Source organism: Lissotriton helveticus, chromosome 1_1 (assembly GCF_964261635.1).
Source record: "Lissotriton helveticus chromosome 1_1, aLisHel1.1, whole genome shotgun sequence".
NCBI lineage: Eukaryota > Metazoa > Chordata > Amphibia > Caudata > Salamandridae > Lissotriton > Lissotriton helveticus.
Window position 1 is genome coordinate 1039493831 of NC_136057.1, and position 25911 is coordinate 1039519741.

At 45.1% G+C, this 25911-nt stretch overlaps 1 protein-coding gene across 2 annotated transcripts in view; it reads right to left on the reverse strand.

The window, feature by feature from the left end:
- SBF1 (SET binding factor 1) overlaps positions 1-25911 on the reverse strand; it is a 1592200-nt gene that overhangs the window by 199390 nt on the left and 1366899 nt on the right. For both annotated transcript variants that reach the window (XM_078677863.1, XM_078677862.1), the window contains 2 exons: positions 13388-13514; positions 11691-11821 (listed from right to left, as the gene is read on the reverse strand). In XM_078677863.1, the coding sequence (XP_078533989.1) occupies positions 11691-11821; positions 13388-13514 (258 nt within the window). The remainder of the gene's footprint in view (positions 1-11690; positions 11822-13387; positions 13515-25911) is intronic.

A 25911-nucleotide genomic window follows, 5' to 3' on the forward strand; every position in this document is an offset into this window, starting at 1 on the left:
AAGAGTGTATCTCTAGAGTCGTGTGAAAACAAAAGACAACTTATTTTACTCAGTCAGTACGTGCATTCTTAGTTTCACCAGTTTGTAGAGAAAAGGAAGAGACGGGCGTGTTCAATAAAAGATGTTATTTATTGATCAGTCTCTTTTCTCGTACAAGAGAAATGAATCGATATTATTGTAATACTTATGGTTAAGTAAAGTGCATACAATAAAAGCAGAAGTATAAAATAATACTGTAAAAACATTGATATGGTTTCTAAGCCATACGTTATTTAAAATGGACAGAATAGATACATACATATAAACATTTGACTAATCGTACTCAACTGGTGCTTCTAACTACGCCTACCCCGGTGTACCTGACCTAAGCCTAATACGTGGGCGGGGATAGAAAGTAGTAGTTTAAGTTAAGTTTGTTTTGCCAAGTGACTGATTCAAGAATTCTCTGCAAGGGGTTATTCAGTTCCGTACCTTGAATCTAGGATGATTGAGGGATGGTATCTCTCATCTTTGGTCTCGATATTCCAGGCTGCCTGCAAGGGCTGCTCGGAAGCGCCGGAGCTGGATTTCTCGGCAGGAGAAAGGCAGCGTCTCGTTCTCAGCGCGTCAGGAAGGCGGGGCAGCTAGTGGGCTTCGCTCTCTGCTGGGCTTCGGGAAGTCTCGCTGCTCCGATCTCGTCACCACCGCGTGTGTTTGCTTAAGGCAATAATCGGTAATATTTATACCTGTAAGGTGCCGAGATTGACGTAAGGATGGACATAGATACGTCAATAAGGATGTCATACGAGCTGGTCGTTAGCGCATTCTTTTACTGAAGTTCTCGGTGAAAATCAAAACAATGGCCGCAGGGTTTTTCCCAGGTTGTCATAGGTTTGATTTGTTTTGAGAACTCCGTATGCCTTATCAGGGGCTGGAGGAATATTGCTTTGCCTAATTAGATGGCAAGCGTTATGACCTAATCAGATAACGCGCTCCTGTGCCGTGGTCTGGCGTAATCAGATAACGGTTTCTGCATCATGGGATGGCTGCTAGTTAACTCGTTAACCAGAATAGGGTCAGGAATAGGGGGATCGATACAGAACCTATAGGAATACATCACAACAGCTATCAACACTAGATCTTACAGCTGACCATTCGCTTCAGACCATTGATGCGCTAAGCATTCTTGCAATGGGCCCTTATTGAGTCTTGCATAAGGTACTTTGGCTACACATGATGCCATGGTGCCTAGGAGGCGCATCACTGTTTTTACTGTTATCGAGGCCGCAACTGTGGGATAAGTGTCTGCAAGTATTGAATCTTTGCTGTATTTGGGCAGTGGCGGCTCCTCCGCTACGCCAGAGGAGCGTCACCCACTGCTTTTGAGCAAAGCAAAGTTAAGGAAGTGTAGAATGATAATAACTGAGTCATTATTTTATGTTTCCTTTGCGGGCGTGTGGGCGGGGCTGCTCTTCTCTCGGAGCAGGGTAGGGGAGGAGTGGATTGCCCACTCCAAAGTGCGCAATTACTGTTTGATCAGCCCTCTCAGGCTGCCTAAATAGTCATGTGCACTTTCCCTATTCTCAATGCAGGCTGCATTACAGCCTGCGTGGGGAACATGCCCAGACTCCCATTCCTTGGTTGAGCATCGAACTAGGGCGCTCATAACCAATCACAACACAGCAATGCAGAACTGTGATTGGTCAGGGGCCTGACTGTTCTTCCTGGCTTCCTGTTCCTCGAGTAACACGAGGAGAGCAGAGACGTAGGACCCGGCGGTATATGTATGTATGTATGTATGTATGTATGTATGTACGTACGTGTGTATGTGTATATGTGTATATGTATGTATGTATGTATGTATGTATATATGTATATATGTATATATGTGTATGTGTATATATATATATATATATATATATATATATATATATATATATATATATATATATATATATATATATATATATGTTTTTCTTCATTATGCAACCCCATGTCCCCCCACCACGCTCGTCCCCGCCCCGCCACCTGCGAGTCATGCCTGCTCCCACTCTATTTGGGTACGATATCCCCGTTTGAGAATTGAAGATAGCTCGAGGTAAGGTTGTATTTGAAGAGGTTGTAGGTGGGACTTGAGTGCATTGACTGTGAAACCTAGACTATGAAGTAAGTTTATAGTAGTCTGAGTGAGTTGAAATCAGCTCTGATAGTTTGAGCTTTTGATGAGCCACTGTGAGAAAGTGCCATCTTTCTTGCATAGGTATGCTCCCACTTTTTTCTGAATTGCTGATGTGCTTTGACTGAGTGTGCCCTGGGCTCCTGCCAACCAGGTGCCCAGGGCCTGTGTTCCTTCCCTAAAACTGTGTTGAAACAAAACCCAATTGGCCTCTCTGGCCACTTGTCAGCCCCTAGTAAATGGGTCCCTAGGTACCCAGGGCAAGGTGGCCAGAGAAGGCCCCTAAGGGCTGCAGCACTTATTGTGCCACCCTTAGGGGCCCTGTACCCTGACACCCACACACTGCCTTTGCAGGCTGAGTGTCTTAAGTACAGAACTAAACAGAGAGTCGACATGGCACACATCCATGTGTGCCATGCCCACCAGCTCACTGCCCTGGCATCCATCAGTCACCCCTCTAGCCGGGTGCACTATGCCAGTGGTGTGGGCACAGGTGCATGAGCCCTGTGCCCCTACAGTACCCAGGGTCATTCCTGGGCACTGTAAGTGCAGTGCTGCCATTAATAGTATATGGTGCTGGGAGGTTGTCATTACGAACTCCACAGCACCATAATGGCTTCACTGAAGACTAAGAAGTTTGGTATCAAACTTCTCAGCACATTAAACCCGCACTGATGCCAGTGTGGGATGTAATGTAAAATGCACGACAGAGGGCATCTTAGAGATGCCCCCTGAAACCGAACCAACTCCTAGTGTCCTGACTGTGTGGCTACCAAGGCTGCCACAACCAGACATGTTCCTGGAACCCTGGGTCGAGAGCCTGCCACTCTCGGGGGCCTGGAACAATGCACATCCTGGGACGAGGCGCCAAGCCTCCTCCCCCAAGATGGGCAGGGGAAGCTTCAAAGGCATACCGCCTTTGTGAGCTTCTCCAGGCCACTTGCTGTACTCAGCAACTAGCCCCCACCGGTTCTGACCCCAAGTGAGGAAAGGGGGTATGCCAGCCTATGCCAACCCCACCCTCAGGTGGGAGAGGCGAGGGGAAGCACAAATCTGGGCTCCGGCCATCTTGAAGATGGGGAGCCATGCCCAATCACAGCTAGGCTCCTGCCCCTCTCCCACAGGAGAGGAGCAGGATAGGGGTGTACTCACCCCAGGACAGAGACCCATTGGTCCCTGCCCTTGCCCTACCTGTAACACCCCTAAATTTAGTATTTAGGGGCACCCTGAACCTTCCTTCCACAGATCCCGATTGCAAACAGAAGAACAAGAAACAAGAAGACCTGCTGTGCAGCTGCTAACAAAAGGACGACGCCCACTGACTTGGCCCCAGAACCCTATAGGCCTGTTGATCCTTGAACCTGCTCCTGTGAAACTACGGCGTCTCCTGCGGACAGCAACCTAGAAAACCCCGGAGGACCTGCCTGCCTTGAACCTTCCAAAAGACTGGGACTCCCACGAGCAGTGGTTCTGCTCAAACAGCAATACCCCTGGTGACAGCCAGGAATTGTGAATCCAGCCCACTCTGCACCCGCCGAGCCAGGTCTGTGCCTGAGTGAACCAAGACCACAATGATGTCCCCCCCCGGCGACTGGGACCCGAAGTCCAGTCTCCAAAGACCCTCCTCGACGAACCAGATGACGCCTGCAGCCTCAGAACCAGGGACCCCTCCAACCGTGACCAGCTGAGGGTAAGATTTCCCAACGTCAAAAGGCACCCCTGCACCCGGCGCCCCACGGCCCCCTGTGCCTTCCTTTGGGGTACCTACCTCTACTCCAAGATCCCAACTTACCGCTTGAAGTGGTGGTCGCACCTGAAGAATCTCTGTCCCCGAGCCTGCAGCCTTTATTCTCTTTTTAACTTTCCCATTGGATAACATTGAGCGCCCGACGGCTCAAAAGCACCCTGCACCCAGCCGACCGAATGCCGCTGGAAGTGCAACTACCACCCTACTCTACTTCCCCACTTGCCCTGAGTAAGTGACCAGGAGCTCAGCTCCCTCAGCTGCGTGCCCTGCTTGCTTGCAGCCAACAACCAAAGGCCCCCTACCCTCCATTGGATTGCATTGGGCCTACTCTCTCTGCACCAGGCTGCCCCTGTGCCGCTGAGGGTGTAACTACTGTACCTTTCCGACCCTGGGAGACCCCGGAGTCTATGCCCAGAACCTTAACTCCACCAGTCGAGTACTTACCTAAAAGCCGATAACTCAATTTCCTTCCATAGGTTAACATTGACTGGTTTCACTTGAAATTTCTTTTAAGTGTGGAGTTTTGAAACTTTAAAATGTTCATCTAAAATCAGCAGAATAACAAATTCCGAATTACTCACCTGTGATCAGTACTGTACCTTTCAGCCCAGTACTGAACCGAAAAAGTCATCATAACCGTACTTACCAGTAACGAGAATTTTCTTCCATAGGAAACCAATGACTATTTTTCTGTGAAATTTCTTCTAAATGTCGATTTTTGCAAACTACAAATATTCTTTAAAAATCGTACCAACTACCAAAATGTAATTACTTACCTGTCTTGGGTAGAGGTCCCAGTACTGAACCTAGGAGTCCAGTACTGGATTACCAAAGTAACGGGAACCTACTTTACCTGTAACTTGAATTTCCTTCCATGGAATAACATTGCTTGGTTTTCACTGAAAAGTTTCTAAGGGTCAACTTTGAAAATACATTTATATTCTTTAAAAATCACAACTGTAATCAAAACGCTTTTACACACCTGTTTACAGCTTATGTCCCTGGACTGAATCCAGGATCCAGTCCTGTGGTTAGAAAAGTAATCCATAAAGTAATCTATTGCATTTATGTAGAAAAGCCCATTGAGTTCAATGTTAAATTGTGTTTGAAATTGTGTTGCCTATTGCAACCACTGTAGCTATTGTACTTACAAAGTCTATTACCTTTTTACAAAGTAATTACCTAAGTCATTTATATTGAGAAAAGTATAGTTTGATACCTGTTGGTTCTAAAAATAAAACAACTATATCTTTGGATATAAAACAATTGGCCTAGAGTTCAGTTCTTGAGTGTGTGAGATCATTTGCTGACTGAGTGTGTACAACAAATGCTTTACACTGTCCTCTGATACTGCCTTACTGCTCGACCAAGCTACCACTTTAGAGAGTAAGGTTATATCTAACTTTAACCTCTGCCATACCTCTAGTGACTGGGGACTCTATACACACTGTACCTTACTTTTGTCCAGTATATACAGAGCCACTTTATTACAGCCAGTTGTCCAGATATGGGAAAACTTGTAAGTTCTGTCGGTGTAGATGAGCTGCTGCTACTACCGATAGACATTTGGTGAACGCTGTGGGGGCTGTAGTGACCCCGAAATCAAGCAATCAATTCGGATTTTTATAGCGCGGCTTATCACCCTAGTGGGTATCCAGGCGCTGGGGATGGGCCGGTTTGTCGAACAGCCAGATCGTGAGTGCTCTTCTGAGGTCCGCGTGGGTGGTGGAGGTCCAGAGGTGGAGGGGCAGGTCATTCCAGGACTTGGCAGCGAAGTAGAAGGACCGGCCCCCTTATTGGGCTCAAAGGATGCGTGGGATGTGTGCAAGGGCTAGATGAGCTGAGCAGAATTGTCTAGAAGGCGGTCAGTTGGTGGTTGATGTGGGCTGGTCCTATGTTGTGGAGGTCCTAGAATGCGTCGGTGGGTATTTTGAAGTGACATCTCTTCTTGATTGGGAGCTAGTGGAGGTCCCTGAGGTGGGGGGTTATGCTAGACTGTTTTGGGAGATCCATTATGTGTCCTGCTGCTGTGTTTTGGATGGCTTGGAGCTGTGTCTGTAGTTGGTGGGTGATTATGACATGGAGTGCATTGCCGTAGTCCAGTCGGTTGGTTATGAGGGCCTGTGTTACTGTTTTCCTGGTGCTGGGTGGCATCCACCTAAAGATCTTACGGAGCATTCAGAGCATGTGGGAACTTGAGAAGGTGACTGCGTTCACCTGATGTTTCATGGAGCGCTTCCTGTCCAGTATGATGCCTAGGTTCCTGGCATGGTTGGTTGGGGTTAGTGCAGGTCCAAGAGCTGAGGGCCACCAGGAGCCGTCCTAGGAGGATGGGGTTCAGCTGAAGATTACCACTTCCGTCTTGTCCTTATTCAATTTTAGGCAGTTGGTCTTCATCCAGTCCACGACATTGGTCATAGCATTCTGTAAGTTTGCTCTGGTGGTGAAGGTGCCTTTGATGAGAGAGAGGATTTATTTTTATTTATTTAGGAAGTTTTCTATAGCGCTGTCAAGACCCGGAGGTAGCAGAGCGCTTTACAGTAATAGAATGACAAAAATCTGTATAAACATATACATAACATAAACATAAACATGAACATAACATATGTAAGGTATAAGCATTCAATGAGTGACATTGTAAGCGGAACATGGGTGAGTTGCCGAGCTTTTTTGGTTATGGGATTCACTGTAGTCACATAGTTCAGGGGTTGCTTGCTGACCCCGGTTATCCACAGCCAAGGGAGCGGATCAGGAACAAGGATTTGAGTTGCCTTTTGAATTCCACAAAAGAAGGAATAGTTCTGATGTGCGGGGGGATGGAGTTCCAGATTTTGGGGGCGTTTCCAGTTAAGGAGCAGTCCGCTGTTCTTTTCTTTCTGGTTTTGGGTAGGATGAGCAGGAAGGAGTTAGAGCTTCTCAGATTCCTGGCTTGGCCTGCTTTTTTGAGTTTATTTGCCAGGTATTCGGGTTTGCCGGTATGGAGGGCTTTGTGTGTTAGGCAGGCCGTTCTGAAGTTACTATGCATTTCTACTGGGAGCCATTTGAGTTCCTTGAGCGCTGGGGAGATGTGATCCGATTTTTTGATGCCGGTAATCATTCTAGCTGCAGCATGTAGTGTTGTTTTGATCGGTGCCAAGTTCGATTTCGGGATGCCTGTTAGGATTGCGTTCCCATAGTCTAGCCTTGACAATACAAGAGATTGAGTGGCCAGTTTGAGATCCTTGTTAGGAATGTAGGGTTTGATCTTGTTCAACAGTCTGAGGTTAAAGAAAGCACCTTTGGCTGCATTCTTGATGTGTTTTACCATGTTTAGTTTGGGGTCTATGATGATGCCAAGAGATTTAACAGAGTCGGCTAGAGTAAGATTTCCTTTAAGCGCATCGATAGCTTTTAGCCATTCGGTGATTTGAGGGTTGTCTTCCTTGTTCGAGATGAGGAGTGTCTCAGTTTTGTCTGGATTCAGTTTCAAGTGATTGTTTGTCAGCCATTGTTGAACATCTTTCAGGACATCATTTAGTCTATGTATGTCAGTGAGAGAGGAAGTTTCCAGATAGATTTGTGTATCGTCCGCGTAGAGGTGAAAGCGGCTGTTGGCTTTTGTGAGTAACTTGGAGAGTGGTTCCATATAGATGTTAAAGAGCTGAGGCGAGAGCACCGAACCTTGGGCACCGAAGGATGAGTTGGGTGTCATCGGCATATGAGAGGATGTTGAGTCTGTTGTTGCAGACGATATTGGAGTGGAGTCATGTAGATGTTGAAAAGGATGGTACTGAGCAAGGAGCCTAAGGGGACGCCGCAGATGGTGATTTTGGGTTCAGAGGTGAACTGTGAGAGGAGTAGTCATTGTCTGCAGCCTGTCAGAAACGAAGTGATGAGTGAGTGCATAGCCGCTGATGGGATAAAGTGTTGAAGGAAGACTGTGGAGAGGTCGAGGAGGATGAGGGCAGCTGATTCTGAACAGTCGAGGATGGTCCTGATGTTGTCCGTAGCGGCTAGGACGGCTGTTTCCGTGCTGTGGTTCGAACAGAAACCTGATTGGGAGGTGTCCAGCAGGTTGTTTCGCCAGGAATGCGAGGAGAGAGGTGGGGCAATAGTTCTCGAGTTGGTTGGGGTCTGCAGTGGGTTTCTTTAGTAGGGGCTCTAACTTAAGCAGGTTTCCAGGTTTCTGGAAAGGAGGTGGTGTTGATGGCTGAGTTGAGGAAGGGCATGAGTGGTGGTCAGATCTTCTCCCATCATAGAGTGAGTGCATGTTGGGGGCAGATGTTCGTCAGGGTGTCAGAGTGTATGGAGGTCATGATGGTCGCCGTGGTTTTGGCGTTGAGGGGTGTTCAGTCAGCGAGGTGGTTGTACTGTATTTCGGCAGGGTCATGGGTGGTTGATTGATTGATTGAAGTGCTTTGAGAGAATGTACCTGTTTAGGGGTCTGAGGTCTAGAATTGGCCTGATGGAGTCGTCCTTCTTGGGGAAGAGAAAGTAAAGTGAGTAACCCCTTGTGCCCTGTTGGTGTAGAGGTACAGGCTCTATTGATCCCATTCGTAGAAGAGCTTTTAATTCCCCTTTGAGCAGCTGTTGATGGCCTGTTGGCAGTCTGAGAGTGCAGGGTGGAATGTTTGGAGGTGTTTAAGTGAGCTCCAGGCAATAACCAGGTTGGATAATATCCCACACCCACTTGTCGGAGGTGATATTCCACCATGCGGGAAAGAACTGTTGGAGTCTTCCCCCGACAGGTGTAGTATGATTTGGTGGTAAGTCAAGGCTTTGTGGCAGCAGCTGATGGTTTGTTGAAACTACCTCTACCTCTGCCTCAGGAATTATTTCCTCTGTAGGATCCTTTATAATATCCTCTTTGGACGTATGTTGCGACTGGGGATGCTGATGTGCAGTGGATGTGTCTGCACATCAACCTTTTGCTGCTCATCAATAGCGGGAGCGACACAAATTCCCTCTTTGTACAGATGTTTGCAATGCCCCCATAGCTTTGGCTGTTTAATTTTCTCAAGTAACGTGTCTACTTGAGGACCAAAGAGATTTTGCACATCAAAAGTGCAAGGATGTTTTGTCGCACTTCTGGTTTGAAATCTGAACCCTTAAACCAGGCATGTTCTCTTATGAGGACATTGGTGTTAATGCCTCTTGCGGCTTTATCAGCTGCATCTAGTCCACAGCGGATAGAGGTGTTAGCTATTAGTTTGTCTTCTGAGGCAATGTCAAATGCCTGTTTTTTGTATTGTTATGGGAGATGTTGGAGGCGCTCATCCATTTCATCCCAGTGTGCCCTGTCAATTTGGGAAAAAAGACCAAAGGAGTTAGCTATCCTTCAATGGTTGGCTGATTGTGCTGGCAATCTCTTCCCCACAGCATCTATTTTCCTAGCCTCTTTGTCTGGGGGGGGGGTGCCTCTCCAGACGCTTCTGAGTTAGCTATTTTTCTTGCTGTGGCAACTACTAGAGAGTCTGGTGGTAGCTTATGTATGTTGGCTTAAATTGTTTATTCACTCGTCGTATAATGACCAGTGCTTTTACTGGGTCTTTAAAAATATCTGCTGTATGTCTTGGCATACTTTTAAGCAAGGGCAGATATTGTGTCAAGCTGTGAGTGGATGAAAGTGTCTTGAATAGAAAATAATCCTCCAGTGGTTTTGGAACTTTATGATAGCTAGCTGCTCTACGTATGATGTTATGGTATGTGGTAGTATCATCTGGAAGGGAATGTTTCACCGGATATAGACCAGGATCCATGTCTCCAGGTTGGTTTGTGTCATATGTGTCCCACAAATAATCTTGAGGGGAAATAAAGTATTGTTATTTATCATCCCCACGGCCCCGAAATGTATTAATAGAACCCTCTGGGAAGTAGTGTTGATCTGCAGGAGGTGAAGGTGGTGGAGTGTGCCCTTGGAGTCACTGGTAGTTGGCTAATGGGTGGTGGACTGGTAGCCTTGTCCAACTTTTTTTCTTCTTCTGTGCTTTAGTGGATAGGGGCTCTCCAAGGCTGCTACAAAAGTTAACAGTCTCTTTGCTGGATTTCCTTGGTTTGGGGAGGTGTAGTCATGATTCTACCGGAGTCAGAGCAAATCAATAGTTGTTTTTGCCTGGCATCAAGATGTTGTTGTAAACCTTCAAGCACTGGCTTGATAGTGTTGGAGCTGGCCTTTTGTGTGGATCTGGTTCCGAAGTGGCTTTTGGCACTGATGGTTTTGATGCGCAGGGTTTCTGGTTGGATGAACCTGGTTTCATGCCAAGTTGGACTGAGTTTTCAGCACCAGGGCTCTCGATTCCGATTCTCGTCGCGAGTCTGATGACTTGTGGGTATGGGCCTTTTGCTATTGTTTCGGCGCCAGGGGTAGGCGTTTCCGGTAAAGCTGTTCGGAGCCGACCATGGCCCGAAGGCAGTAAGGGCCCGTATGAGGGCTTCGATTAGCCCAAACCAGATTGCAGACCCTTCAGGATGTTTTGTTGAGACTGTGGTCAGGATGGAAGAGGCAGAGTAATCCCGGTTTGTCCCGGTGGAATGTTCTGGAATTTGAGTTCTGACCCCGAACTGTCGTTGTGCTGCCAAAGAATGAGCATATATATCTTCAGATCTAAAAATGTCAAGAATGTCGTCGACGTGAGTCTAGACATTTCGAGGCGCATAGCGTTTGATCTACAGAAAGGCACAAGTTATACGCAAGGTGTTGGTCAGTGTGTGGAAACTTGGCGTGGCAGTAGGGGCAAAAACAAAATGGTGTCTGTTCGTCACTGGATGGGCATGGTGTGAACAGAACTTGGAAAATAAAGATCTGTCCCAAAGGGCAAAGGCCCACGAGGCCTCGGTCGGCTGGAACGTGCTGACGGGAGACCAATGTAAGCCACGAGTAACTGAGATCATTGACAATACTGGTGGTACAGTCCTAAATGCTAGTTTTTCGACTATGCTGAACGGAGCAGAAGAGTCCACAACCAAACCCGATGGCAGAAACAAAATATCTACCAATGGAGTCGAGGACCATGCGCATTGCAGGCAAGAGGAGTCCTCACTACACCTTGTGACTCGAAAGACTTCTTTGAAGAAAAACAACTTGCACACTTCTAAGCCCAATACTAGATGGTGGCTTATGGTAAGCATGAGTATCTACTGCCACACATGCCATCAAACATGTGAGTTACAAAGCCAATGGTAAGCAACGGGTGAAATGCATTCCCAGGGAAACTTTCTGAATTCCCCGATGCCTTTAGCAAACCAGACAGATGCGCTCTCTGGTAGGCTTTGACCTAAAAGGATGGTTAGGCATAATTCGGTAAAGTACCAGTACTGAACGTGTGGCTCTTCTGATGCAGACAATTGGAAAACCAACAATTCATTTACGGACTCATAGAAGCAGAAACCTGCCACAGAACAGTACAGTTCAGAAGCAAATATATCGAAGGTAGGCATATCCCTGGGTGTCAAGGTATTTTGTAAGGAACAGACATCCAAGGAGGCAAGGTTTTATACTGTTGTTAGGACAGCTACAGCAAGCAAATAAGGAGCTTGACGGATGTTCTTGGCAAAAATCAACTGGCATACAAAGAGATTTGAAACACTGTGAATGGAGTTAAAGAGTCACATATCTATATCAAGTCTTTTTGTAATATTGTATTTGAATTAGGCATTAAAACTAAATAATAGATTAAAACAATATATCTATGTGGCTGCAAACCTGGACTCACTTTCTACTGCTACCCCAATAAGCTTGCTTAACTCCCTTACACATGCTCAGCTGATCCACAGCATTCACCTCTACACCCTATCTAAAGGTCAACTCACCTCACCATCCTCTGGTGCATACATGTAGTTGAAGAAGACAGGTGTTTTTTTGTTTAAACGGTCCATGTAATCCCAAATAGATTTGTACACTTGCTGGCTTCGCCGTTCCCCCTTCTCCTCGTACATAACACCTATGTTGCAGAGAAAGAATAAATCAAAGTGAAAAATGTCTCACGCTAAAGAAGTACATGCCTTGGAGCAACACGTTTCTTTCCCTTTAGTAGCAATAATTACAAGCGATTATCTGAGAGTAGAATAAAGTTGACCTGTCAAGTTAACACAGATTTGCCAATTTTGTTGAATTAAGAGTGCTTGATTTTGACTGTACTTCCACATTATGAGGTAGATACCTGTACCCCGCATTTGATCTTTGCCCCTTCAGCACTTTTCTAATTCATTGTCCCTTCATCTTGCCTCTCCTTCTCCAGCTCTCATGCCATATAAACTGCCTGTGTTTATTCCGATCCCTACTGATTTCCCACTATCTTCTGATTTACCATCTCACCTGGCAGTGTTTTTTTTCAGTACGTCTTACTGGAAAGTAGACATTAACTTACTCATCATTTATACACCTCATGATAAATGACGGAAGTAAATGGGTGCTTGAACTTACACATGAAATTTAGTCTGATTCGCCAAAAAGGTCAATTGCTTATGGCTTGGATCTATTCCCGCACAATTAATGCCTCAATGATTTGTACCAGGGAGAAATAGCTCACACTGGGCATCCCCTTGGAGAGAGAGATTTCTTAGAACTGCCAAGCAGGTCCAGTTAAATGATTGTCTGTGGTGTTTAGATTCTATGAAAATGATTGAAACCGAGGCAAAAACAGCATGCATAATGACAGTATCATAAAAAGCTGGCTCAATCCCAGTGGCTTGCAAGGCCACCAAGACAAAGAGCAACAAGCTCCCAATCTCTCAAATAAGGAGCAAAAAGTGTTACTTGGAATTCAAAAAATGAATGTGTTTATTTTGTTTTGTATTCAATGAACATGTGTAAACCTGGATTTAAAACTCTACATTTCAACATGGAATTCAGAATCAAGCTCTTAGTTGGGTGTGTGCATCATTTACTTCCCTTGACATAATTCTAAGTTAAATGCAGGACAGATGACACAGAGTAACTGAACTTACACTGTCTTCCTGTCTCCTATTGCATTCAACTTTTTCTCAAATGTTTCAGTTACATAAGTTTCTTAACATTTAACATCCCTCCTTGCCAAGTGAGTTAAGAAATCCTAGTAGGGTCCCTGCCCGTTGTGCAGCCTCAAAATTCCAAAGCTTGAGTCGAATATCCACTTCCTTGCAAATCAGCAGGATGCACACAGTATAATTCCATTTACACCTTTAGACAGCCGAACATTTTAATTTTAGGTATTCCTATGTGTTTCACAAGTCAAAATGACTTCGCCTCTACACAAACTACTTTGTTGTGTACTTTCCATGTAAGAATTACTTTGTGATATCACATTGCATAATTTTTGGAGGTAAAATGTTTGAATTCCCTAGACCATAAAAGTGAACTAATAGGCATCCGCACTTGCCATCAAACGGCTACCACATCATGCCTCAAACACATCCAGCACACAACCTAGCCTAAAGACATCCAAGACACAGTATCTTTCTACTTTACTTTACTCTTCAGCACATCAATTGTTAGGAAGAAAAAGGCCTGTGAGGTGGAACATATTTACCCAATTCTATCCTCTCGTAGTCTGAGTCAAGCAGGAAGGTCCGGAATCGGTTGGAGACATAGTGGTATGCAAGGAATTTCAAGTAGTACTGACTGAACTCAAACTCCATTGGAAACTGCACATGGATCTAAAACAATAACAAGATACTTCATCTGTCAAATCTAAAAGTAAATGTACATTGTAAAAACCAAACTGAAGATTTACTGTAGAGCAGAAAGACAAAATGGAGAGAGTGAAAATTAAATAATTTTAAATATATTCATACCAAAAAATAGTGCTATCACCCTAATTTACGAGGACTGAAGGAATTCAAGTCAAGTTCCTAAAACAAGACTTATTCTATTAAACATCCTTACAGTTCACGTGCCAGCACAATCGCCAAGTACCATGGTAGAATTTTTTTCGAAGCATGCGCAGGCAGAATGCTACCACACTATGAAAAGGCTGAAGAAAAATACCTAGGCTGGAGAACTTTTCAATACTGTGTGTCCAGGTTTCAGATGTTTAGTACAGAGTACTTAGAAAAAAAATGCCTACGGGGAGGCATTGAGAAATACACCTTCAACAGAGCAGGTTTTGGGACAAACCAACCAACTTAAAAATCTACCCTAGCACCAGCAGCACTCATAATGTGCTTCTGTTGCAATTATTTTTTTGAAGAATGGTTATCACCTCAAAGAGCAAGATGCTTTTAACCACTCGGGGTAATCTCTCGAAGCACCTTGAAGACAATGTGAAAATAATTTACAGTGAGAGCAATTAATTTAATACACAATTTTATATGTCCTCAATTGGGGATACTTACATCCCGAACTACAGGGTAACTGGCACCCAGAGACCCGTGAACGGAGACAAGGAGAGACTTCCCCCCCTGCTTTGGTAGCAGTAAAACAGATTGCTGTTTAGGCTATAATCTGATCATTTGCTGAGATTGTGCGGCGAAGGACACAAAATAATTAACTGCAGCCCACACACTAAGTGACTGTTATTATTGTGTGGAACCACCTGTTTGGTGCTGTTGTGCCATCTAGATCCTGCTTATTTTGTTTTCCCCTCAAAGTGTGTCCTGATCTGCCTGAAGACTGAGACCTGCTGTCTTGACCTGTCGGAGGAACATAATTATGAAGTGTTGTGAGATGCTTGGGTGTCACACTTACTTGAGATCTCCCTTTGGACTGAGTGGTCATTTCCATGGGTAAGGTTAGCAGAAAAAAAGAAACATTCTTCTTTGATGTTGCTCTTGAGTACAGGACAAAATATCCCCTGATGAGGGTAGCCTAAATGATGAACACACTGCCCCTACTCTGGATACAGTTCTGAAGGCTATTGCTGCCTTAAGAGAGGCGATCAAGCTTGAGACTGATTCCTTAGTAGCAGACATGGGTCTGTTACGAAACGATCAGAGGCAGCTGACTGAGCGAGTTTTCACTGCTGAGCGTGCCGTTGATGACATCACACCTTAGATGGCATCAGTGAAATCTAAGCTATCTAGTATGGAAAACAAGTTTAAAACATTAGCGGCAAGGGCCGAGGATGCAGAAAATAGAGCCTGCTGAAATAATGTACGAATTATTGGTATGCCGTAACATATTGAGGGCACTGCTGTAAATTTGACTTAGTTTTTAGAGGCATGGATTAAAGAAAAGGTGGCCCCAGAGAGCCTTTCTCCTTACTATGCCTTAGAGCATGCCCATCATGTTCCCTTAAAGCCCCAGTACCTAATGTGGTTCCTAGTCCAATAGTAGTGAAGCTATTACATTACAGAGGCTGTGACCACATTCTGTCACAAGCCACACTCTGTGGAAATATTATGGTTGGAAACCATAAAGTCATGTTATTCCCAGACTTTTCGCATGAAGTTCAAAAGCAGAGGGCTTCCTTCACAGATGCCAAAAAATGTCTTTGCCTACTTGGCATATCTTTCCCTGCCAAACTGAGGGTAATCTTTGGTGAGGAGGTGCAATTTTTCACGACTCCACAATCTCTTTGGGAATCGATTGATGGCCTTCCTCAACAAAAACATGAGTTCAAACTGAAGAAATGCCAACGTAGCAGGAGAGCACCTAAAAAGAGCACCAGGGGTGACCGAAGAACTGCTCCATCTCAGTTACAGGTGCACTATGAACGTAGGCAAGTTGTAGAGGAGAATGCTGCCATGAATAGTGGATCAAACACCTGTCTCGTCTATTCTGGGCACATCAGATGAGATAATCTGAAAACTAGTGAACACTGTAATGTGAGGTTTTGGAGGAGGGCTTTAGCATGAGGTGAATATTCTGTTTGTGTCATTTTCAGATGGGGTGGTGTGAAGACGGTGCCTCACACCCCTCTTTGCGTCAAGCTTGGGCAGCGCATGCACTGCTCTGCGGCATGCTGTATTGGAGTATGGAATAGAAGCCCCGCACACTCTCCGCCCATATTTGTAATTGGCGTGTGTCATTGCCCTTCGTAAATGCTGGCTTTTGATTCGTTAACAGGCTTGTTAGTCCCTTCTTAGTACCGCCTTGTCTTCATTAGTAACCTCCCACGAGGACTGGCCCTTTTACTTCGGTTGTTATTTGGTACTTCTTTTTGAGTCTGTAAGCACTATTTTCTTTTATGAGTTTCTCCTACTGCAGATAGGAAATGCTTTCATGCAACAGTCAGCACGCCATGCGTGTTTTCACTTTCCGAGCACCCGGGGACAATGGCGGCTGCTTCTTTGAATAGGTCTTGCATTTACAAGAGTTTGAGCTATTGACATTGTAAATGACAATGCCTTTTATTTATGTGTTAATTAACAAAACAGATAAATAAAAGGCATTGTCATTTACAATGCCAATAGCTTAAACTCTCACAAACACAAGCCCTATTGAATTGCAAATGCTGGTTTTGCTTTACGTTTCAGGATTTATAAAAAATAGACCTACAACCGCGCCTTCTCGAGTATGGCTCCAAGAATCTGGAACTCCCTTCCCTTCGAACTCAGGACAAATCCTTCCACGCTCCTCTTCAAGAAGCCAAAAGGCTCCTAATGAAGAGGCTTCTTACCTCAATCTGGCCTCACCACTTGATGCCGTGGCTTAGCTGTCAATCAGTGGCCCGGTCCATTTGAATGCTAGGCCTTTTTCATGTTGGTGAATTTTCGCCCCGTATATTACGGCCGACATTTTATAACTCAGGAGATTGTGTGATCACTTTTGACTGTGAAATTATAGCTGTGCTTACCATGTTGGACACTTAAGGTTCTGAAGGAGGTTCAGACACCTGTGACTGTGTAATTTTTTTTACTTAGTCTATTTTCTCCTGCTGTGATATTTCATTTTATGTATATGTATCCTCTTTGTATTTACTCTTGGTTGTTTACATGTACCATCCTGCCTCTTATATTGTAAAGGGCTCTGATACTCCCAGTGGTCATGTTCGCGCCATATACAACGTTATAAATACATAAATAAATAAATAAATAATCTTCCTGTTTATCCCATCATAAAATTACACTAAAAGAACCAGCATGCAAAACCTGCCACAGAAGAGCTATTCTTGCAAGGACCTAGGAAATATGAGAGTTTACCCAGGGTTTATGGCTTCACATTTGCAGAGTTGCCAACATTTAAAAAAAATTCCAGAGACACTTTGCAGCACAGCTATCAATTACTTACTTGAAAATGTACCACACTGACTGCCTCAAACCTCCGCCAACTCCACTGAACCCACATAATTAGCATAATTTAACTTAGCCTACTTAAAATACTGTCATGGATTGTCACTTGCAATGTAAAATAAGCAATGTGCTATTAAAGTTCATACATACATGCAGTAAAGACCTATAACAACGCCTTCAAATCTGGACAAAACTATCAATCTCAAACAGCACAGTGACAGACATTACTTACTCACTCTCTCTGGACCAGCAGATGGTGCGCAGTGCAACATGCTTTGTTGGTGCCCCCTGACCTCATTGAACAAATTACTTACTTTCGGTAAAACGCATCTGGCAGAGACACAGTCTAGCCGCAGATTCCTTAACTTGTGAATTCTCCCCAGGCATCAGACTGGATCCGGAAACTATTCTCAGAAGTACTTCTGCACCCCGGGGGGTGGCTCGCGTGCCGCCGTCTCCTGATATAACTTTAACGGAGCCATACAAGTCCTCTCTGGAACGCCATCAGCTACTGCTTTGAAGCTTTCACGCGTAACGCGGCTACACATAGAAAATGGCTGTAGAGACAGTGTGCCAAAAAGAGGAAAGAACTTTACAACAACAAACAAAAAAGGAAAAAGCATGGTATGATAATAATAGAGAAGACCCTTGAGGAAAAGAACAAGAAGTCGATGAAGCACAAGTCATTTAGAAGAGAGCACAGAGGCGCATGACACAGCACAGTACACCTCCTATTCCCCTAACCCTATACCAGGAGGAAAGGTTGGAACTCCTTTGACCAAATACCAAGAGTAAAGGGTGGAAGAGAACTCCATATACGGTCAAAGAGGTCAGTCCAGCGGATCTGGCAAACTCCACCTAGCCAGAAGTAGAATAAGGAAAAAGGGAGGACCACTCCCATGCCAATAGTCAGTTAAGCAGGGTGTAAGAGACTGAAGACCCCAAGATCAGACCTTAAAGTCAATTGCAGAGCGGGGAGGATAGACAGGGCGTTAAGGAGTCTGCAGCTATACTGTGTCTATACCAGATACATTGTTAGCAAAGGTAAATAACTTGTTCATCTGATAGAGAAATCTAGCTGCAGATTCCTTAACTTGTGAATTAGATACCATAGCCATAAACTTTTGGAGGAGGGTCTGCTTACCAATCCCACAAGAGGTCCAGGAGGACTGTTTGACTGCGACATTCGGCCACACCTTAGTGGGAAAGGATAAGGAAGAGGGAACCTCTTCTAAAGGTGGTAAAGACCACAACAAAAACACAAACAAGGAATATGCACCAAGAGCAAGGAGCACGTTTCCTCAGGCAAAGAAGTACAGACGTAAAATGCCCATGCTAACCTAACTAAGGAAGATAGACATGGATACGATTAAACTAAAGATTAAATAGCCCCACTGGAAAGTGTCTGCAATGTTTATAATAAAGGACAGAGCCTCTGGGCCGACTGACCAGAGGATGGCATTCATCTTTAAGTGAAAGAAATATGGCCACTAAAGGAACCAAAACAGGTTAATTTTAAAGAAGAGCCAAGTTATGAAGACAAAGTGTGATGGAATACAGCCAAGCACAAGAAAATTAATTAAATCTCCACCGCTTGGTGGGAAAAAAGGTATGAAGACAAAGTGTGATGGAATACAACCAAGCACAAGAAAATTAATTAAATGTCCACCACTAGGTGGGAAAAAGTAACATTGATAGGCTGACACTCTCTCTGAGCACAGCACCTGGTCTCAAGAAAAGAATCAGGAAATGTTGGCATGGTAAAACCGAGCCTGGAAAAAAAGGGGGAAAACGAAATCCCACAAAAATCACCTGATGTCAGGGTGCCAAATGTGAAACCCAAGTATACTAACAACAGAGATAGTAGAAACCATAAGGCTTCTGCCTTGACAAAAGCAATTAGGAAACCATAAGGCTCCTGCCTTATGGTTTCCTAATTGGCCTTTAATAGCAGGAGGACCACTATACACCAACCCCATTAAATCTAGTATGGTAAGGCCCTAGAACAACGAGACAGACATCACATGAAGAAGGTTTCTAACATGGAGAACGTTTCATTTTCTATCCTTCTCCTATTTACTTACTTAGAAAGTATTTTTATTTTGTTTGGGAAAACAAAAGGATGGACATGATGTGGCTGAAAGCCTATGAAACACAAGACATTAGCTTAGCAGTGCACTTATTCAGGTGATGCATGCCGCAGCCCCAAAAATAGGGCAATGCTCAAGGCACATTCACAACGCACCAAGTACCGACCATAGAAAAAGATTGAGGGGGAGGAAGGGGGTAGACCTTCCCAGAACAGATTAGGCCAGAGAACAAGGCAACATTGCATGCTAGAAGAATATCCACAGGCATGTACTTCCCAAGGGGAAAAATATGAAAGAAGGAGCTTGCCCAAAGCATGTACCAATATTTAGACCGAGACAAAAGGAATTAAGACCGAGTATTCCTCCATCATCAAACAGAATACCCAAAAGAAAGACTGCCTGAAGTCAGAGGGGAAGGCACTCCCCATTAGACGGGCAGCCATGAAATTGAAAATACATATAGAACAGAAGTTCATACAAAGATCACTCAACAGCCATAAGGCAAGGGGAGCACCTCTCATAATGGCCAAGAGGCAAGAACAACTGGTCACACAACGACCGTGAAGAAGGAAGGTAGGTCAAAGAATAGCCATGGTTTTGGGTGGAAGGAAAAACGAACTGTTCTACAATCAAAACGCCCACCCCAACCGACCCTGCTGAGCATACGCTGCAGTGGGGACAGCCAGTACCTGGGAATCCTGGATATTACCCAACATCAGAGGAAGTCAAGTCCCCGGCTTGGGGAGGCCTGTACCCCTCCACCCCCCTGAGGTTGGGAAGGCAATCCCCGACACCCTGCCACCAGTGGTGAAATTCGATTCCTTGCATGGGAGGGACCTGCCACATGACAACAAGGTGGCACTTTCGAAACACAAGCGCCGGGACAACAAGGTTCTATTAAACTCGCCCATCCCTAAAGCTAAGAGAGATGGCATAGTGCAACACTGGGGTGCGCGACGAATTCCACAAGGTGGATACAGCAAACAGGGGGAAAAAACTATCCACCGGAGGTAATGCGTAAAAATTCCTTCGCAGAAAAAACATGCCGCAATTGACACAATCGAAGGACAGAAGAAGACAGCTCCAATAGAGTATAGATCCAAGACTGTGTACCATGGATATGTGAAAGAAATCAGAAAGGGGGGTGGGGGTAAAACGAATGGGCTGCCAAGTAACTGAACCAGGAACGCAATACAAAGGGGCAAGATAAGTCCTAAGCCACAGCCCAGGAGGGGTAATAAGCCAGAGTGTCCAGTATCGCACATATCACACAATGCCAAAGGAAATCTCTTGATAATGGATTTACGTAACAGTGGAATCCAAAGACCCCACCTGCCAGTGGAGTAGGGCATTCTACATGGTTACAAAGCAGAACCAAGGACCAGTAAGACACTGATCTTGTGACCAGCACCACAATTCAAATATGGCATTGCAATAACAAGAAAGAATCCGGGAAGGGGCATGCTACGGGTCTGGCACTCCTCGACTAGCCCAAAATCTACGTAAGGCGGCATCTGCTTGGGCTCCAAAAAGATGTACCCCATCAACTGGCATGTCAAGCAAGGCTGTCTGGACAGCGTCTGAAAATCCAGATGCTCGAAGTCAGGCATGGCGGCGCAATGCCACATCAGACGCCATTGCTCGACTAATGGAATGGGTAGAGTCCATTCCACACATGATGAGCATTTTTCTCTCCCCTGGTGATCATCGACGATCATTTTGGTCAACTTGTCCTTGTTAGCCTCTGGGAACAAGGGTAAAAGCTGTGCCAGGGAGTCCCACAAGGCGAGGAAGCAAATAGTGTTAGTGGTGTGTAATGCTGCACTAGAAGAGGAAATAATGTGCTTTCCGTAAGAATCCTGCCTCGTGGACTCCTTATCAAGGGGGGAGTGGGGAAGGTTCTCCACCTCAGGGGACACCATAATGGTCTTTACCACAAAGCTGAGGTGGGTAAAAGCTGTCGTATAAGACAAGCAAGATCTCCTGAGGCAGGGCGGTATTTGTGGGCAATAGTACGGTCCACTGGCACACCTGACTCAGGATTTGCCCATGCCCCCAATAGAATATCAGACAATGCATCCCCAAAAGTGGTGTACTGGTTCAACTCCCAACTGGCCAGGGTGAAGGACCTCCATGAGAGGGTCCGGAGTTTTCTCCACAGTAGGCAAAGTATGGTATCATCCATCAGCCATTCTTCTCAAAACTTATGCCAAAGAAGAACTGGCTTCCGAGGCAAAGCCTGGAGTGGATAACAAGATGAAGCAGGGGATGAATCTAGCCCGCTGGCTTCACCCAGCTCAGCAATCCAGCTGTCCAACATAGGAAAAGCCACAAGTATTTGCTGCTCGAAGGGGGGTATCTCATATTCTTCCCCCTGGTCTTGTGAAACCCTCACAGAAACTATCTGCGTCAAAAACAGCTCCGTAACCAGTGTCAGACGGCGCCGACATGGCACCATACCAACATCTGCCTGGGAAGGGGGAAAGACATTGGCTGAAGTTAGCTCCGATGTAAGGAGTCAAGGCGAAGTCGACCCCACAAAGTGCACCGTGCTGTTGAAAACAGTCTCTGGCTCGGAGTCTTCCGGTGCTGTGGAAATCAGCACCGTCAGAGTCGACCAAACTCACTGGTGGAGGTCCTGAAAGACCGTGCACCGACCTCTCTGTGTCCGAGACCAGAACTGCCACAGAGTGCGAACACGTCAGCAATGGCGCAGTTACTTCACCTACGATCTCCTTGGGGCCCGCAAGCACTCCAGAGGGCGACGAGGGTTCAAAGACAAGATGAAGAGCTTGATAGTATACTTGAATCAGATTCCAGGTAACGGACCAGCAAATGGCGGGAGGAGCGGGAGCGACGCCAGAGCAGAAGGAGAGCCATGGTCGCTGCGAGTCAAAGTCACAGAGACGCCGCTTTCCATGAGAAGCCTTGAGCAACGTTGGACAGGCAATCCTGCTCTTAAATATTCTCTGCTTGATGCAAAGGTATTACTGGCAGCCCAAATTGAAAAATTAAGTTGTTTTGATTATAAGGAACATTTGACGTGTGATCATGCAAAGCGTAATAAAGCAGGATCCCTTTTGAAATGGCGTATTAATCCCAAAAAACAGAACTCTTTGATTCTAGAGCTTGACTCTGCTGCAGGGGAAGCATTATATAATCAAACTGCTATTAATGTTAGCTTCCATGAATATTACACTTATCTATATGTTCCAGTGCCTAGAACAGCACCTCAGGATACTGAGGATTTTTTTTATCAGTAACTCAACAGCAGGTAGGTGTGGAGTAGCACTAACAGAACAACAGCCCCCTGTAATGGAGGGAGGGTTGGCTGCTCCTGATCTTGAATCTGGCAGCTCAACTGTAACAGTTAAATAGGTGGGTTTACTGTCAAATGAACCCTGAGGAAGGTGTTATTGGCTCACTGCCTGATTTGCAGGACTTACTGAAAGTCTTCTTGTTTCCTCGGCGGAGATTGCCTGCACTTTCTCAAGAGATGCTAGTGATACAGCAGTGCTGGCAATGTTACCTGCAGCAAACCAGAGTCCAGGTACCTTATTCGCCTGATATGCCATTAAAATAGATAAAGATAGTGGCCCAGGTAGAAGCATTAGCAGGGATTGAAAGATGGACTACCTTTGGGGTTAACCTTTTGGGTTAACCGTGTTGAAGACCTATATTGGGAAGGAGTATTGCTTATGTTTGAAGACTTTAATATACCCAGAGGACCATTTTTAGCACACAGGGCATTCATTGGTTGCAACAATAAGGAATCATTGGAGAAATGGAGATGCTTAACCGGCCACACATCAGGTGTGCCAACAGCTCTGAACAACAACAGGGTGTGTAAGAGCGGTCTCTTATCTATATTGTGGATTCTCCTCTTGCGGAGTTGAAAATAAAATGGGAGAGAGACTTAGAGCTCCAAATTAATCATTTGGACTGGGATAGGATTGAAGCGCATATACCAGCTGTTTCTAGAAATACTTGGTTCAAATTAATTAATTTCTATATCCTACATAGAGCTTATTTTACACCTGGCAAGATTAACAAGTTCAATGTGACTGCTTCTGTTGGCAAATGCCCTAGATATGGGGAGTTGGGGGCAGAAATGTCCCACATGGTATGGTCCTGCCCTTCATTAGCGGGGTTCTGGGAGGAAGTAATAGAATATATTAATGGAATACTCCTTGTGGGATATCCCTTGTACGCCCTTGGTCTGCCTCCTAGGGGGATAACCTCGTCCTAAAATAATACTACCACTAGATTTACTGACTTTGGTTTGATTTTGGCAAAAACGAAAATTGACTATGCATTGGAAATCAGCGCATGGTCCTCAAATTACTAGATGGCTTCAAGAAATGATTAAATGGGCAAGTTTGGAGAGTGCTGTGTTTTGTTTCGTGAGATTAAAAGAGGACAAGGGAAAATTGAAAGGGTTACAGCATGGAAACAGCTGGTGGATAGTTTGTTGGCCTCAGAAGCAGACACAGATTCATCAAATAGCTCCTGGAGTCCTTGCAGGTAAGGGAAGATAAATCTAGTTTAATACCGATAAATTGGGTGATAATGGGTACTACCTTGATATACTTGTTCATGTGGAGTATTTTAACACTTAATTTCTGACTGCTTTTCTTGATTAGGGGTAACTGGGTGGGGGGATAGATGTTATAGTTTTATTGTACTAATTTTAGTAGACTAAAGATATGTATGAAATATACAGTAGTTGGAATATGGTTGAATGCTTGTGGATGCATGTCATATGAGATATATTGATATCACTTTTAATCTGTAAATTATAGTTATCTGGGTATTTCTCCTTTTTATTTTTACAATATTTTTGATCCATGTAAAACAGTACAGGTTGTAATAGCGATTTGTAATGGATATAACATTCAGTACACTTCTCGTTAAAGACACCAAGGCTACGGTATTAATAGGATACAGAGTCTCAGGCTGTCAGCATCCATCCCCACCCTCCCCCGCCAGTTCAGTTGGTGGGGAAACACAGATCCCTCCTCCAAATACATTCCATTTACCCCACTTTTTGGGACAACCTGTTTTAAAAAAAAAACCTTTTCGGCGATCATACATTTCCACATGTCGTTCGCCCAACTCTTCAATGTCGGTGCGTCACAGACCCCCTATCACATAACGATATTGAGATTTTCCCCAAAGTGGTGTTATGTTGGGGCAACTCTATAGCACTTGGCAAAATATTGCCTCTTCCACGCAGTGTCTGAGACAGCGTGGGTTTTCCATACGGCCTATTTTGGCAAGAGTGGTCCCGTTTAAGTAAGTTCTGTGTAGAATTTGTAGCTTAATGAGACAGAATTTAAGTGGGATAGCGGCCTCACGGGAGGACATCAACGTAGTTTGCCACTCGTCATCCTCAAGTGGCCCAAGCTCCTAATGTCATTTTTCACGGAGACATTGAAGTAGATCAGGTTGATTATTACAAAGTTTTTGGAAAGTCATTGAGATGGCTTTTTACCTCATAGGTTCAGATTGTAGCTTGTCTTTTAGCGGGGATGCCTCAGGCACCTCACCTTGCATGGGGATGATTGTGGTAAGGGTGTGGCGGAATTGCATATAACGAAACATTTCCTGTGGGTTCAGGTCGTATTCTTTTTGTAACTCAGAGAAAGGGAGAATTTCCCCCCTTTTCCATAGGTCACCTACAGTGGAAATGCTGATGGCGTGCCATTTGTCAAATCTCGGCTATGTGACCAGTGTGCCCAGACGCTGGGCTGACCAGAGTGGCGTAACCTGGGTTATTGTTCCTTGCCAACCAAGTGCTTTGTTTGCCTGGTGCCAGGCGTCAATGGTAAGGGCAGTGGGGCCACTGTATCAGCCTTTCTGGGTTTTGAGTGTGCCCGTTATGTCCTTAATTCCCCATTTGAAATCTATCCATCTGATATGCGGTTTCTGTCTGGGAATGGAACACCCTGTGGTTGATCACCACCAGTTGGGACTTCCAGTGGTCGTCTCAGGTTGGGAAGTGCTATCCCACTATCACACCAACTTATGAATAATGTATGTGTGGCAAAATGTGGCGTTTTGCCGTCCCAAAGCAGTGTTCTAATTTCGCTGTCTATGTTTTTGAAGTAGGTTCAGGAACTCATATGGGCTATCCTGTAGGATATATAGAAAAAGCGGCAAAGCCAGCATTTTGAACAGCGCTGCTTGTCCCAGTAATCACGGAGGCAGTACCCGCCACTGCCGCACATTGTTCTGCAATCAATGCAGGGGAGTCACAAGATTTTTAGAATAGAAGAGATCCGAGTCTGGGGTCATATATACCCTGAGATATTGGAAACCCTCAACTGCAGTTTGTGTAAATTACTGACTTGGATCAGTTAATAGCCATGACTGGTGTCTTTTAGCCTGGGTAAGACCCTCAAGATATTCTGTGTGGTGTCTGTGGGTGTGTCGTTGATCTTGCTTGTGTTTGTGATATGAGTGTATATGTTCGACGAGTGTCTGCGCAAGCTTCTTTGGTGAGGACTGGAATGTGTGACATGACCTGGTTAAACTTAAAACAAATCCCCAACCCCAACAATCCCCCCTCCGTGCTGCCCTGCTGACGGACTTTGAACTACCCGCCTCCCCAACAATGCAGAGTGCCTGTCGCCCCCCTCACAAAAAAGAAAACCGAGGTACGTGGCCTTGCCGAGCCTTCCCCCATCCCTCACAAGTTCTGCTCAAAACGATAATAGCAACATAATCTGGACATTAGCTACAAGGTACAGATCCCTTTGTTTGGCTGTTGTGTACGTATTTACCCATCC